Below are 15712 nucleotides of genomic sequence, written 5' to 3'. Positions count from 1 at the left end.
AGTCGAGTCAAGGAACCGTATCTCCCCTGCCTCCCCTGTGCCTCTGGGACAGAAACCTGTCCATCCAGCATTTGTCGGTGGAGCAGTCACTTCTCATTAGGCTGCCTGTCCAGCCAACATTCTGAGTGCTGTGCTCCAAGGCCCACTGGATACTGCCTCTGGCCTGGGGCTGAGAAGACCCACTGCTATCTTAGGTATCATCTAGGCCCTCGTTGTCCAGAGAGAACAGGTCCAAACGCAGAGGCAGATGGATTTGGATCCTGTCCAAAACTGGTGTGCTTCAGCATGGCCCTGGGGCGGCGGGAGGGGGGGTGTGGAGGTGCTACCTGGGAGAATTTCACGAATTACGTAGACACTGAGGCTACTTTGGGATGGTCTGGGGTAGAGACTAACCTATGCACAGCCCTGGTTTCATGGTTGCAGGCAGAGTTCATACACCCCCGACAACCCCCACCCCTCCAACGTGGTGGTTTAGGTTTCAGCTTGAAGCCTTAGACTTCCTTCCCTTGGCCTCAGCCCCCGGATGTGGTCTATAAACAGCCACTACGAACTCCTAAGGGACATGGCAGGGCAGCCTTATTTCCCCCAACCCCACCTCATTCCAGCACTATGTATGGGAGGTCATTACACTAATTGGGTCCTTTAGGAAGCCCCCTCATGGTAGGCTGCAGCGACCCCCGCTTTTCCAGCTTGCTTTGCCCCCCATAGTGGGTCCTCGCCTGATGCTTAGTATGGACAGAGTCCAGAGCTAGAAGACCCTTTCAAGTGTAAAACTCGAGAAGGGAGAGGTCCTTAGCACCTAGAACTCCGCAGCTGGAAGAGACAGGAGAATGTAGAAAGTCAGACTGGCCAGCCCAAAGGACACCCCGTACTGGAGGCAGGAAGGGCTGTGCACCTGGAGAGGGGACCCCACCTGGTTCACTGGGAACCGGGCCAGGGCGCTTTTTTGTCTCAGACGGTGAGAGAAAGAGGGGAAACAGAGGCAGCTTCGATGATGAGGCTTTAATCGAGGTCTTCAGGATTTGTAAAGGTTTTACATTTATTAACTCATCTGATGTTCACCATACTCCTATGAAGTAGGCGTTATAATCCTCGATTTACAGATGAGGAAACTGAGGCACTGAGCGGTTAAGAAGCCTTGGACAGTCTTCCCTCCCGCCTCCTGCTCCTCAAGCATCAGTGCTCCCCTGCCCCCCAACCCCTCACCCCCTGAGGCCCCCCTCCTCCCCTGAGCACCTCCAGCCTCCTGGGAGGGGGGTGCTGCCCCTTTGCTCTAGCGCTGGGTTCTCTAGGCAACACTTCCCGGCCTCCTACCGCCCCCTTCCCCTTAACAAGTTACGGCCGGAGGGTCTCGGGACCCCCGCCTCTCCTACCCCCAGCAGTGGGGGGCCCCTCGGGCATCCTCCCCACCATCCCGGGGTAGCTCCCTCCAGGGCGTCCTGGGGCCTGGAACACGGGGAGCGGTCGGGGCCCACGCGTGGGGACTCCGTGCGGCGCTGGGGAAAGTTTGTTTCCGGGACCTGGGCGGGGCGGGGTCGGGGGTGTGGGGGAGGAGTCGGCTTGGGCCCCCCACCCCCGTCGCTTCACTCTCTGGGTCTGGGAGAAGTCTTCCCGCGCCCCCCGCCCACCCAAGCCGGTCTAGCCCTGGAGCCCCAGCCCGAGGTTTGGGGGCCGCGGGGTCCCCGGGCCCCCAGGGCCCCTGGGCCCTGCCCCCCTCTAGGCCGCTGACGTCACCGCAGGCCACGCTGATTGGCTGCCCGCGCCGTCGGTCAGGACACTTCCTCCTGGGCCGCCGCCGCCGCCGCCGCCGAGTTACAAAGTTCCCAGCGCGGGGGGCGGGGGCGGGAAAGGAGCCCCGCGACCCCCGCCCGCCCGCGGCGACCGTGACCCCGGCCCGCCGAGCCCGAGCCCGCCCGGTAACCCCCGAGCCCCCCAAGCTTCCTCAGGTCCCCCCGGGTCCGGTCCTCTCCGCCCGCGTGGGGGCCCAGCGGGGTGTCCGGACCTCTCCGTCCCCGGGTCCCCTCAGCGCCCCATCCCTCCCCTCCCTAGCCGGCTGACCCTCCGGGCGCGGGGAGTCCCGACCCGAGGGTGCGCCTCCGCCCCCACTCCACGCGTGCCACCCCCACGATCGCGGGTGGATGTGGGCGTGAGGTGGCCGGGTGCCATCCCGTCGGCCCCCGATGGCCGCCCCGGCGGCTTCCTCCGTTCCCGCCGGGCTCCCCCTCTCCCCGGGGCCGGGGTCACCGCCCCCCGCCAACGCGGGACCCGAGCCGCCACTGCAGCCTCAGCCGCAGCAGCCGCCCCTCGTGCTGGCCCCGGCCCCCGGCGGGGTCTCCTTCCACATCCAGATCGGGCTGACCCGCGAGTTCGTGCTGCTGCCCGCTGCCGCGGACCTGGCCCACGTCAAGCAGCTGGCGTGCTCCATCGTGGACCAGAAGGTGCGGGGACTGAATTCCCGGGAAGGGCCCCAGGGATCCTGGAGCCCGAAGCTGGCCCCGCTGCCTCCAGAACCCCGGGCCAGCCTCTCCTTAAGGGACCGGGGGAGGGGGGGAGGCGGCGGGGGACAGCACCTGGGAGGACACCCGGGAGGGCGGAGAGAGCCCCGGGAAACGGTGAGGCTTCGAGAGAGCCTGCTTCGGGAGGGAGCTCTGGAGGGCGTGTGAGTACAGGGTGGGAGGGGGCAGGCCAGCCAGGTGTGTTCTGGGGCTGGGGCAGGTGTGAGGCCAGATGTTGGGAGAGGGGGCCGGGCTCTCCCTCCCTGATCCCCGTAATGTGTGTGTGTGTGTGTGTGTGTGTGTGTGTGTGTGTGTGTGCGCGTGTGTGTGTGTGTGTGTGTGAGGCACTGGGTGTCCGTCCCAGAAGTATGGGGTGGATGGGAGCCTCCATGAGATGGTGAAAGGATGGGGGTGGGGGGGAAGAGTGAGAGGGGTGAAGGGAGCAGACCTGGGCAGGGCATAGAATAGGGGGGAAGGGGCCCAATGCTCCTGTGCCAGGGCATCAGGAGAATGCTTGGAGAACTAGGGATAGCCTGACTTTGATGTCACAGAATATTAGACCCAGAGAATATCTGACCTGGCAAGCACCTTAGAACATGGAATGTCCTAGCTGGAAGTGCCCTTAGAACAGGAGATATCTAGAGCTGGGGGTGGAGGTGGGGCTTAGAACAGGGAATGACAGGGCTGGGAGGGTCCTTAGAACCTGGAATGTTACTGGGAGGGCCCTTAGAACAGGGAACGTCAGGACTGGAAGGTACTTTAGAATGTCAGAGCTGGGAGGGACCTTAGAACAAGGAATGTCAGGACTGAGAGAGGCCTCAGAGCAGGGAATGTCAGGGCTTGGAGGCAGACACCTTAGAGATAACTGAACCCATCCCATCCCCTGACTAAAGAGAAGGAAGGGCAGGCCTAGGCCCAGGGGAGAGAAGGGACTTACCTGAGGCCACAGTCAGCTGGTAAGGCTGGAGCCCAGGTCTGCCAGAAGGAGGGGCCGGGAGGATGCTGGACACTGCCCCTCACCCCTTACCCTCAGGACCAGGCCCCAGCTCTCCTCCCAGGCCAGGCGTGTTTACACCTTCTCTTCCATCCTCTACCTGCTTGGTTTCATTTTCTGTTTCTAGGCTGGTTTCAGTTCCTGACCCCGCCCCCCCCCCAACTGATCTAGAAATGTGCCTGTGGGTGGAGGTTGATTAGGGACAGTGATCGTCCAGGGGCCCTTTGGGCTCTGGGTGGAGGTTGGGGGCATTTCTTCCATCCTGCCTTTTAACTCAGAGCCTTTTAACCCATGGCCCCCCATATGCATGCCAGTCTGGAAGAAAGAAGACCCAGGCTTTGGGCCCTAGATTCCTTTCCCGGACAGTATTGAAGCCACCTCCCCTCCTTCCCCCCCCCCCCCCCCAACCCTCCTTTAGCCTCTCCAAGGCTGGGCTCCAGGCCAGGTGTTTGGAGAACAATAGAACTGGGAAGGAAACTGGAGGGGGGAGGGGGAAGAGGGAGAAGGGGTCTAGGGTTGGGATCACCAGGCTTTCCTGCATAGATCAAGAGGCTAGAGCAGGTTCCAGGTGTCCCAGACTCCCCTCTACTCTTTGCATTGCTCCCCCCCCACTTCCAGGTTCTCATCCCAGAACACCTGGCTGTTTGTGTGTGTGTGTGTGTGTGTGTGTGTGTGTATGTGTGTGTGTGTGTGTGTGTGTGTGTGTGTGTTTGGGGGTGGAGAAGGAAGGGAGGGGCAGGGCCTTGGAGGCCCTTGTGTTTCCGGGGGAAATGGGCCCAACCTTGGGAGGGTTCTGGGCTTACTCAGGGAAACCTTTGGAGATTCACTAACACCTTGACTCCCGCCCCCCCCAGTTCCCCGAGTGCGGCTTCTACGGTCTCTATGACAAGATCTTACTGTTCAAGCATGACCCCACCTCTGCTAACCTCCTGCAGCTGGTTCGGTCTGCTGGGGATATACAGGAAGGTGACCTGGTAGAGGTGGTGCTGTCGGGTAAGGGGGTCACTCTGTCTTGGAGAACTGGGGATGCAGATAAGGGTCAGAGGATCCTTTCAATTTGAGAATTATCAGATCATGGAACCTTAAAAGGGAAGATGGAAAGGACCCTTTTGGTCTCTACTCCATTTGACAAAAGGGGAAACTGAGACCCAAGGAGGAAGAAATTTTCTTGCTCACGTCATGCAGTGAATTAATGGTGGAGAAGAAGGGCTGGGTCTTCTGGGACCCTTTCCAGGGTTCTTTCCTTTCTTATGTTTATCATAAGAAGCTCTCCCCCTGTGCCAAGCCCTGTGCACAGAGGGGGTCTGGATCCCTGTGCCCTGTCCTACCAAGTCTTGACCACGAGTCACCTGCCCTCCCTCAGCTTCTGCCACTTTTGAGGACTTCCAGATTCGGCCACATGCCCTCACGGTACACTCCTATCGAGCTCCGGCTTTCTGCGACCACTGCGGGGAGATGTTGTTCGGACTGGTGCGCCAGGGCCTCAAGTGTGATGGTGAGCCAGCAGTATCAGGAAGGGATGAATGGTGGACAACTGAGGCATCAGATCAGGTTTGGTATGCAGAGGTGTACTTAGGCCAGGGTCAACTGGGCTTTGTGTTGAGGCCCTGAGATGTAAGGGCTGCTCTTTTAGCAGAAAGAAACAACTGAGCTTAGATCTAAACAGCAAGATTTTTTTTTACCAGACTTGTGGTTTCTTTGGTGTAGGGAGCTCCTGGTCAGGAAGCCCCCCTACCAGGCCAGATTAGTGCCTGCCCTTCAGCTTGTGGTCTTAGAAAGTTGCCTTAGGGCACTGAGAGGTTATTGACTTCCAAGGGTCACACAGATAATAGGCTATGGTAGGGAGGCATGCCAGCCAAGTGTTCCTGCCCTGGAGGTACACTCTGTAGACTTGCTGCTTCTACATTTGGAAGAATAGCGCGTTGAAAGACTAGAATATTGCGTCACACCTGCTCATTTTAGATTAGGAAGCTCTGGTAGAAGGAAGATGGATCCAGGTAGTAAGCATCAGAGGCAGGATTTGAACCCAGGTCCTGAGACTCGGGTAGGAGCCCCTTTCCCTGTACTGTACAGTGCCTCTTCAAAAAGTGAAATTAAGGGTCCTGATTGTTCCAGTCTCCAGACTCTTAGGTATGGCTCTCTCAATGGAAGAGGTAAGACCCTGTTAAGGGAGGAGAAGGAAGCTACATTGGAGTCCCCTCAGCAGAGGAACATTTTCTGGGTTCTTGACAGGGAGAGATAGGGACCTTTAGCTGGAGGCAACCTTCAGGGAGATGAGAGGCACCCTGGCAGGGGCACCTTTTGAAATGGGGAAGGTCTAGAAAGAGGAAGGAATTTGAGGGCTTTGAGGCAGCCAGAGAAGTTACTGTGATGTGGGAGAATCTAGGAAGAATTAAGTGTTGTTGGAAAGATGTTAGGCTGACCTCAGGTCTGGGGAGGCAGTGTGATGAGAGGGCTGAGGACTGCCGCTCAGCGGAGTGGGGCAGGGTCCAGGCTGCTTAGGGTCTCAGCAGGAGCAGTTTCTGTCCCCTGAGTCTCTCCCCTCTGACTCTAGGCTGTGGGCTGAATTACCACAAACGCTGTGCCTTCAGCATCCCAAACAACTGTAGTGGGGCCCGGAAGCGCCGTCTCTCCTCCACCTCGCTGGCCAGCGGTCACTCCCTTTGGCTGGGCACATCTGAGTCTCTGCCTTGCACATCCGATGAGCTGGTGAGGACCCTGAGGCTGCTGCTTGGTGGCAGGAGTGGACGTGGGAGGGTCCTTCCCAGAGACGAGACCCAGACTTGGGGTTCTGGATTCTTCCCCCTAGAAATGATTGTACTTTAGGACAAGGGGTCATGGGGGTGGGGAGGAGACTGTGACTTCCTTTCCTTCTGGACAGAGCCGCAGCTCGACTGAGACATCTTCACGCCGCCTGCCCTCATCTTCCTCTTCCTCCTCCTCTGCGTCCTACATGGGCCGTCCCATTGAGCTGGACAAGCTGCTGCTCTCCAAGGTCAAGGTCCCGCACACCTTCCTCATCCACAGCTATACTCGGCCCACGGTCTGCCAGGCCTGCAAGAAGCTCTTGAAAGGCCTCTTTCGACAGGGCCTCCAATGCAAAGGTCAGCAGGTAGAGGTCAGAGGGGAACAAGGGAGGCAAAATCCCCAGGGAAGCAGAGAAACTCAGAATCTTAGCAAGAGATACCGAAAATGGTAGGTTAGAAATCCGTGGAACTAGACACCTAGAACATCAGGCTTAGAACAGAGAACCTTGGGACCAGACTCCAAGAACATTAGACTTAGAATAGAGAACCTTGTAATCAGATACCTAGAATAGAGAATGATAGAAACAGATACCTAAAACATTAGGCTTAGAATAAAGAACCTCCGGAACAGACACCTAGACCATCGGGTTTATAACAGAGAACTGCAGAAATAGATGCCTGGAATAGAGAACCATAAAAAGGCACCTAAAACATTAGACTTGGAACAAAGAATCTTGGAACCCCACACGTAGAATATTAGACTTAGAATAGAGAACCTCAGAAACAGACACTGAAAACAGATTAGGCCTAGAACAGAGAACCTTAGAATCAGATACCCAGAACATAATAGGTATAATGGAGAACCTTGGAACCATCACCTAGAACATGAGGCTCAAAACAGAATCTTGGGGACAGAATCTAGAACATCAGGCTTAGAGAACTGCAGAGACAGATGCTTAGAATAGAGAACCATAAAAAGCCACCTAAAACATTAGACTTAGAACAGAGAACTGTAGAACAGACACCTAGAACGTCAGAATTAGAGAACCTTAGAAACATATCTGGAACTTCAGGCTTAGGATAGAGAACCTTAGAAACAGACATGGAGAATGTTAGACTTAGCTTAGAATCTTTGGCCTGGATACCTAGAACATTATTTAGCCGTCAGATTTCAGAATGTTAGAATTTTAAATGAAGGAGTGAAGAGCACTTATCCCTCTAAATTGTGGGCATACAAATGCTTTTGCAAAGTCGTCATGATGGGGTGTTGATCCCACAATGAAATTTGAGGATCTTGGAATATCACCAGCATGACTTTGTGGATGCTGGATTTGCTTCAGGAGAATCCTTGGGGTTTTAGAACCTTAGAATGTGAAACTGGGTAGAAGCAAAGACTTGGTGTTTTAGCGGTTTGTGATTTTAGAGTGTCAGGCTTCTAAAACAGTAATGTCACACCTGTCCTTAGAGACTGTTTCAGGCCACTGCCCTCCATTCCCATCCAGAGCTGATGGCAGTGGAGGTGGAGTTTGGGGGTCAGATAGTCAGTCCATGGGCCAATCAGTGGGTGTTAGCTAAATGCCCACTCTGGGGCAGGTACTGGGTGATTCTTAGGGCTGTTGGTTGGGGTCTCTGGATAAGCTGAAGCCCCAAATCCTCATTAGGGAGGTGAAGTGGCTGAAATGGATGTTTCCTGGATCCTCAGCTCCCCCGTAGACGGTGGGGATGGCCTGGGGAGGAGGAGGCAAAGACACCAGAGCTCATGAGACTTTCCTTTAACTCTCCCCACCTGCAGATTGCAAATTTAACTGTCACAAACGCTGTGCCACCCGAGTCCCCAACGACTGCCTGGGAGAGGCACTCATTAATGGTGGTGAGAAGATGGCTGGAAGGGAGGGAGAGGGCTGGGCCCATGGGGAAGAGACATCTCCAGGGATCCCTGAGCTCTGTGGTCACTTCCGCCCCCTCTGATAGATGTGCCCATGGAAGAGGCCAGTGACTTTGGGGACTCTGACAAGGGTTCTATGATGGATGAGTCTGATGATTCTGGGGTCATCCCTGGCTCCCATGCCGAGAATGCCCTGAGGGCCAGTGAGGAAGAGGAGGGCGAAGCCAGCAAGGCCCAAAGGTATTGACACTAACATCCAACCAAGTCCCTCCCTGCATGTCATCTCACACGTGGCTTTTAGCTTGCTGTCTGGGCCTTGGTTTACTCAGGTCCATCTAGATGGTCTCTAAAGTTCTCTCCAGCCCTGATGTCTTATGTTCCTAGGTCCCTTCCAGCTCTGATGTTACATTCTTTAACTTTTTAAAAATCTTATTTAAATTTACGTATTTTCGTTTCTACTCTGCCTTAATTTCTAAACCTATCATCTCCTGTCCCACTCTCCATTAAACCATCCCTTGTAACAAAGGTTAAAAAATAGTAATTCTTCCAAACTAATCAACACATTCACCTTCTCTGACAGAGCATGTGATACCCTGCCCCTGCATCCCCCTGCTCCCCAAAGAGGGGAAGCAGGTTTCAGAGCCAGCCTTGGTCATTATCATTTTTTGTGGTTCGGTCCAATAGACCCGTCAGACTCACTGTGACCTCATTTGGGGTTTTCTTGGCAGAGATACTGGAGTGGTTTTGCCATTTCCTTCTCCAGCTCATTTTACAGATAAGGAAACTGAGGTGGACTTGGGTGAAGTGATTTACCCAGGGTCACACAGCTAAGCAGTATCTGAGTGTGGATTTGAATTCAGGTCTTCATGACTTCAGGCCCAGTGCCCTTATCATAATTACACACCATGAAGTTTTCTTTTGCTGGTATTCTTTCATTAACCTTGTCATAGTCTCTGTTTACTGTTTTCCTGCTTCTGCTACTGTATGTGTCTTCCCATATTTCCTGATTTCTTTGCATTTCTTTATGGTGCAGAAATAGTTCTCTACAGAAGTGATCTGGCCATTCCCCAATTGATGGGCTCCTAAGTTGTTTCCTGCTTTTTGCTACCCCTAAAAATGCTGCAGTGAAGACTTGAGTGTGTTAGGAAACTTTCTTTCTGATGGGGACCTCCTTGGGGTGCAGCTAGACATTTTTGTCTCCCCTCCCCCTCCTTTTTTTTACCACCATTCCAAATTGCTTTCAGTTATGTTTGGACCCTTTAACAGCTCTACCAACAATGTATCAGTGTGCCTGTCTTTCCCCAGCCTTCCCAGCATTGATTCTTTCCTTCCCTTGCAGTTTGTTCTAAGGTCCTTTCTGTCTTGGACACGTCCGTAATTGATTTTGCCTGTTCCCTTTGACTGTGATTCCATCTTCTCTCCTCTCCCAGTTCCCTTGGGTATATCCCCCTGATGAGAGTTGTCCAGTCTGTGAGACACACAACCCGAAAGTCCAGCACGACCCTCCGAGAGGGGTGGGTCGTTCACTACAGCAACAAGGACACATTGGTGAGTGGACCTCGGGACCAATGAGTGGGGAAGGGGAGCCTCTGGCTCTCCCGTTGTTTTTTCCTGGGGTTGTCTGGCCTGGAGATGGGTTGTAGACCCCAGGGAAGAGCTCAGCTGCCTTGGGCTGACAACTGGTCCCTCCTTACAGAGGAAACGTCACTACTGGAGGCTTGATTGCAAGTGCCTTACCCTCTTCCAGAACAACACAACCAACAGATACTACAAGGTACATCCTGGTCCCAAGGCCTTGCCCCACCCATCCTCCTTGGGAGTGGAGATCTGAACCTGGGACACCACTGCGCTACTGGGAGAAGCCCCCTAGGGACTGGGGGAGGTTTATTTCTTACTGCTTCTGCTGGGTGGTGTTTGGATGGAACGGTGGAGGGCCAAAACCCTGTGTACTGATTGGCTTTAGAACCAAAATCCTATTTCTTGTTGGCTGCATCTTGACCCTTCTGTGTTCCATCAGGAGATCCCCTTGTCTGAGATCTTGGCTGTGGAGCCAGCCCAGAACTTCTCCCTGGTGCCCCCGGGCACCAACCCACACTGTTTTGAGATTGTCACTGCCAACACCACCTACTTCGTGGGCGAGACACCCATCCTAGCCCCTGGCGGCCCAGGTGGTGGGCAGGGGGCCGAGACTGCTCGGGGCTGGGAGACGGCCATCCGCCAGGCCCTGATGCCAGTCATTCTGCAGGATGCCCCTAGCACTCCTGGCCACGAGCCCCACAGTGAGTCCCAGGTTGTCCCAATGTTCAGTGAGTTTGGATGGGTGAGGCACTGTCCCAAGGGTTGGTGGCCTGGGCCATGGGTGATATGGCTTGCGCTCATGTGTCCCTTACTTCTTTAGGGCAGGCCTCTCTGAGCATCTCTGTGTCTAACAGCCAGATCCAGGAGAATGTGGTGAGACTGCTCTGGCATTCCTCCAGCTGTTCTCCTTAATGCCCCTCTATGCCTTTCTTCTGCCTGCCCCCCTCCCCAAGCCCTGCTTTCCTTCCTGTGTCCCCCATCCTGCTTCCATTCAGCTCCCTTTTCCCATTTCTCATCCTTTCTCCCCACCTCTCCTCTTCCCCTGTCTTTTCCCTTTTCTCTCTCAATCCCCCTCCTTGTCTATCCATCTCCCTTTCTCTCCCTCTCATCTTGTTTCTCCACATCTCTCTCCCTCTGACCCCTCTTCCCTCCTGTCTTCCCCTCTCTGAGGTTTCCCCACCCTCCCTTCCTCCCTGACCACTCTGCCTCCCCCCAGGACATCGCCACAGTCTACCAGATCTTCCCTGATGAGGTGCTAGGCTCTGGGCAGTTTGGCGTTGTCTATGGAGGTAAAAACACAAAGCGCCATTGGGCCATTGGGCTGGGGACGCTGGATTCTGAACACTAGGGACATTCTCACGTGCCTCCCTTCCGAGGACCCCCTGATCCACTCCCCTAGAGACTCATCTGCCAAGTTTTTCCCCATTTTCTCAGTGAGGCCGCTAGGCTGATAGAGGGCTGAACTTGGGAGTCAGGAAGACCCGAGTTTGAATTCTGTTTCACACTTATTCCCTGTATAACGGGGACAAGTCCTCACATTCCTCAAATGGGGATAATAATAGCACTCATTTCAGAGGGTTGTTATGGGGATCAAATACATTAATATATCAGATGAGTTCATTTGCAAGCCTCAGAGTGTTATACGGTTGTTTAATTGTTATTGAGGCATTTCTACCTTAATAATAATATTAACTCATATACAGGGCATCCCAAAAGTCTTGGCAGTTCAAAGCTTAATAGATTAAAACTGCACCAAGACTTCTGGGACACCCTGGATGTATGCTATAATAAGGGATTCCTCCCACCCTGGCTTCAGAGAGAGCTGACCTCAGATTATGAAGGATCTTTGTTTAAGTCCTGCCTTTGACATATTACTAGTTGTGTGAACATAACCTCTCAGTGCCCCCAGGCAGGTCTGTGAGATTCTAAGGTGTAGGGCTGATGATGGGGCAGCTGTAGGTGGTGCAGTGATTAGAGCCATGGGCCTGGAATCAGGAAGACCTGAGTTCAAATCCTGCCTCAGACACTTACTTACTAGCTGTGTGAACCTGGGCAAGGCACTTCACTTTGCCTCAGTTTCCTTATCTGTAAAATGAACCAGAGAAGAAAATGGCAAATCACTTCAGTATCTTTGCCAAGAAAACTTGGGGTCACAGAGAATCAGACATTTCTGAAATGACTGAACAGTAACACAGTCCTGTAAGGGCAAGTAGGATAAGGTAATTACTACTCTCATTTTACAGATGAGGAAACAGGCTAGTTAGCATCAGACCCAGGATTTCAGCCCAAGGCTTCTGAGTCTGAGCCTAGCCCCCTTTCAGGAGCCTCACCTATAAATTGGGCTGCCCTCCAGGGGTGGGGGGAATGATGGTGTAGGACTGACCCCCACACCTGCCGTCCGCAGGGAAACACAGGAAGACAGGCAGAGATGTGGCTGTGAAGGTAATCGACAAACTGCGGTTCCCCACCAAGCAGGAGAGCCAGCTCCGGAACGAGGTGGCCATCCTGCAGGTGAGGGCCCCGGCTTCAAGGCCGCAGGGCTGACCATCCTTCCTTGGACACACAGTCCCTGCCCCAGCCCCTGTCTGGCTGGGGCTGTCAGGGGGAGGGGAGGGTGGAGGGAGGGGTATACAGGAAGCTAGCTGGGGTTGGGAGGGAAGGGCTTGAACTCTCCCCCTCCCCCCATCTGGCCTTGGCAGAGTCTTCGGCACCCAGGAATCGTGAATCTGGAGTGTATGTTTGAGACCCCTGAAAAGGTGTTTGTGGTGATGGAGAAGCTTCACGGAGACATGCTGGAGATGATTCTGTCCAGTGAAAAGGGACGGCTGCCTGAGAGGCTCACCAAGTTCCTCATCACTCAGGTGACGCCCTGGTCCTGCTCCCCTCCAGTAGGTCCTCTACCCCACCTTAGAGCCCGCCTTCAGCTCCCTACTCCCCCTGCAGTCTGTCCTTCCCTTTCTTTTAGCCCCCGCCCCCTTCATCCTGTCCCCTCCCCTCTTCATCCTGTCCCCCCCTTCCTTTCTCCATTCTGTCCTCCTCCTCTTTCCAGTCCATTCCTTCTCCCCTAAGCCAAGGTGATGGCGATGAGGAAGGAGAAGCCAGGGGAGGCAGGTTCTCCTCACTGGGCCCCTGTTTGGCTTGTCCCCCAGATTCTGGTGGCCCTAAGACATCTGCACTTCAAGAACATCGTTCACTGTGACCTGAAGCCCGAGAATGTGCTTTTGGCCTCAGCAGACCCCTTCCCCCAGGTCAGGTCTCGAGGAGCCCCTGCCTAGCCTTGCCCTACTAAGCATAAGCTAATGGAAGGGTATTTATCTGCTGTGTACCAAGCACTGTCCTAGGTGCACTGGGGATGCATTACAAGAGTGAGGCAAGCCCTGCCCTCAGGGAGCTTATAAAACAGTACAGATTAGGGGAGCTACAGCCAGGAAAGGCTGGGTGTTTGTCTGGGAAATGCCAGAGATGGGGGATGGGGCCCTTTCCAGGAGCAAAAGTGTTGATTGGATTACTGATCCTCCAGCAAGATGGGGGTCCATGCCTGGGGGTGGGGGGATGGTTGGAATGGCTGCCCCAGAGAGGAAGGCATGGTCTCTGGAGGTCTGGAGGATGGGTATATGTGCTACTCTGGACCATCCCTACAACTGAGGAGTTTAGGATGCACAGAGGTTCCTCCCACGTAGCAATGTTGAAGGTTTGGGGGGGACAGGTTGACAAAAGGTGAGGGAGCAATCCAAGGTTGGGTGGAGGTGGTACCCTGAGAAGCTATCACCCACCTAGTTCCCCTTTCTGAGCCTGTAGTACAATGGGGGCCTGGCTTAGGTGGTTTTTAAGGCCCCCTCCCTGCCAACAGGTAAAACTCTGTGACTTTGGATTCGCGCGTATAATTGGGGAGAAGTCTTTCCGCCGCTCAGTAGTGGGCACCCCCGCGTACCTGGCTCCTGAGGTGTTGCTGAATCAGGGCTACAACCGCTCACTGGACATGTGGTCTGTGGGTGTGATCATGTACGTCAGCCTCAGTGGCACCTTCCCCTTTAATGAGGATGAGGACATTAACGACCAGATCCAGAATGCGGCCTTCATGTACCCAGCCAGCCCCTGGAGCCACATCTCTGCAGGAGGTACCCCACTGGGACCAAGGGGTAGGAGGAGGAGAGTCTCCAGCTGATGGGTGAAGAAGGCCCAGGGCAGAATGCTAGCTGACTGTGTGACCTCACTCCAGTCAGTGCTGAAGGTCCCACACAGATCCATGCAGAACTGTGGCATCCAAACTTCATGTCCCTCCTTCCTTAATTGTTCTGATACCATGCAGTCTAAGAGGAGAGCAGGCCTTGGAACCCCCCAACCTGAACTCAAACCCTGCCTCAAAGTGCTAGCTTTCCACCTTGGGCCAGGGATTTAATTGGCCTCCCAAAGTCCCCCAGGAAACCTTCCAAGATTCCAAGGTGGAACTCTGTAGAGGCAGAGAGAGGTAGCAGGTGTCCCCTCTTCGGAGAGTTCAGTCATACAAGTGAGCCCAGGTCCAGATCGGAGACATTAGGTCACTGGCCTCATGGAGTTCCGAGATGGCTAAAGGCTACTGTTGCATTGAAGGTGCATTTTAGGAATGCCGGTGCCTGCTGGGAGGACAGAGGGGAGGGGAATGGATGAATGAGGAAGGGGGAACTGAACGCCCAGCTGTCTGACGCCTTGAGGAGGGCTGGGCTGCTCCAGGCAGGGAGGCTGAGTGGCCGGACCGTCCCCCACATCCTGTTCCTCGCACCCACAGCCATAGACCTGATCAACAACCTGCTGCAGGTGAAGATGCGGAAGCGCTACAGTGTAGACAAGTCCCTCAGCCACCCCTGGCTCCAGGTGAGCGGTGGGGGTGGCCCCGGCCCTCTCCCATTGGCCGAGTGGGCAGCAGGGGCGGGAATTTCGGGGCCCATTGGGGGTGGGGCTGGTGGGTGGTCCCCTCCCTCGTTAGCTCTTCCCCTCCCAGGACTACCAGACCTGGCTGGACCTGCGGGAGCTGGAGCGCAAGATGGGGGAGCGGTACATCACCCATGAGAGTGACGACGCGCGCTGGGAGCAGTTTGCCGCTGAGCACACGCTGCCTTACCCGGCTCACCTGCGCGGGACAGGAGAGAGTGGGGACCCCGGAGACGGGGGCGGGGGCCTGGGGAGGCTCGAGCAGCCCTTCCCGCTTCAGGACCACGAGATGCAGGGCCTGGCCGAGAGGGTCAGCGTCCTCTGAGGCTGCTGGCCAACCGGGATCTCCAAGCGCCTCCGGTGGAAGGAAGGCTGCCTTTTCTCTCTACATGACTGGCCTGTTCCGGCTCCTGCCCCCATCCCCACCCCCCCTGGCCCCTTACACCCGGAGAACTGAGGAGGGCCAGAGGTGGGGTGAGAGATAACCAGGAACAGCCCTGGACTGTGCCCCGCCGCCCCGCCCCTACATGCCCCTCTCTCTGGAACAGTAAAGGACTTGTCTTTGAGCCCCTTTTGTCCATCGGTCTGTCTGACTGTCCCCCGATGCTGGGCCTTCTCATAGAGGGTGATACCCTGAGGGTCCTCTAGGAGCTCCTTTTGGGGTGCCTTCTCTGCCCTTCCAGCATAAGGACTCTAGGGCTCCCGATGGATGCTATAGCAGGAGGTGATGGGGGCAGGACCTTTGGGGGATGGGACTTCCAAGGTCGATTCCTGATCTCCATCTATTAGCCTATGAAGTCCTGTGGGGCAGCCACGCAGTTGGACCACCAGGGGGAGTCAAGACCCCTCCTTTTCGAAAAGATGGGGCTGGGGAGACAGACAGTGCTCAACCTATTGAGGTGGGAGGAGACCCTGGAAAGATCATTACATGTTTCTGAATTCTACCTGAGCCTCTCAAGATCATCGGAAGGAAGGGCCCTTAGAACAGGGAATCTCAGAGCTGGGAGGCCCTTAGAAGAGGGAAGGTCAGAGCTAGAACAGACTCCACAAAGCTTCTCTAGGTGGAGATACAGCGGTCTAGATGGGAAGGGATAGCTCAGGAGAT

The 15712-nt window shown here is 55.2% G+C and overlaps 1 protein-coding gene across 1 annotated transcript; it reads left to right on the top strand.

Annotated features, from left to right (window-relative positions):
• Positions 1-1950: 1950 nt before the first annotated feature.
• On the top strand, positions 1951-15173 carry PRKD2 (protein kinase D2). The gene is made up of 18 exons (XM_069089091.1): positions 1951-2438; positions 4344-4482; positions 4853-4984; positions 6044-6198; positions 6371-6593; positions 8029-8106; positions 8208-8361; positions 9552-9669; positions 9818-9895; positions 10139-10400; positions 10520-10572; positions 10916-10988; positions 12104-12210; positions 12399-12560; positions 12849-12947; positions 13550-13817; positions 14465-14550; positions 14678-15173. Exons 1-18 carry the CDS (start codon positions 2181-2183, stop codon positions 14930-14932), a joined length of 2700 nt encoding a protein of 899 aa, XP_068945192.1. The 5' UTR covers positions 1951-2180; the 3' UTR covers positions 14933-15173.
• The last annotated feature ends 539 nt before the right edge of the window (positions 15174-15712 follow it).

Source organism: Petaurus breviceps, unplaced genomic scaffold (genome assembly GCF_028583685.1).
Source record: "Petaurus breviceps papuanus isolate PSGF00001 unplaced genomic scaffold, PetGlider_PUasm1.0 185, whole genome shotgun sequence".
In the NCBI taxonomy this organism is placed as follows: domain Eukaryota; kingdom Metazoa; phylum Chordata; class Mammalia; order Diprotodontia; family Petauridae; genus Petaurus; species Petaurus breviceps.
Note: the sequence above shows the minus strand (reverse complement) of the source record. Positions and strands in the feature narration are given on the sequence as shown.

Coding starts and splice junctions, on each gene's coding strand:
- PRKD2 (XM_069089091.1), top strand. CDS start 2,181: ATGGCCGCCCCGGCGGCTTCCTCCGTTCCCGCCGGGCTCCCCCTCTCC. Junction 12,211..12,398: donor ACGAGGTGGCCATCCTGCAG/GTGAGGGCCCCG, acceptor TGGCCTTGGCAG/AGTCTTCGGCACCCAGGAAT. Junction 12,948..13,549: donor CAGCAGACCCCTTCCCCCAG/GTCAGGTCTCGA, acceptor CCCTGCCAACAG/GTAAAACTCTGTGACTTTGG.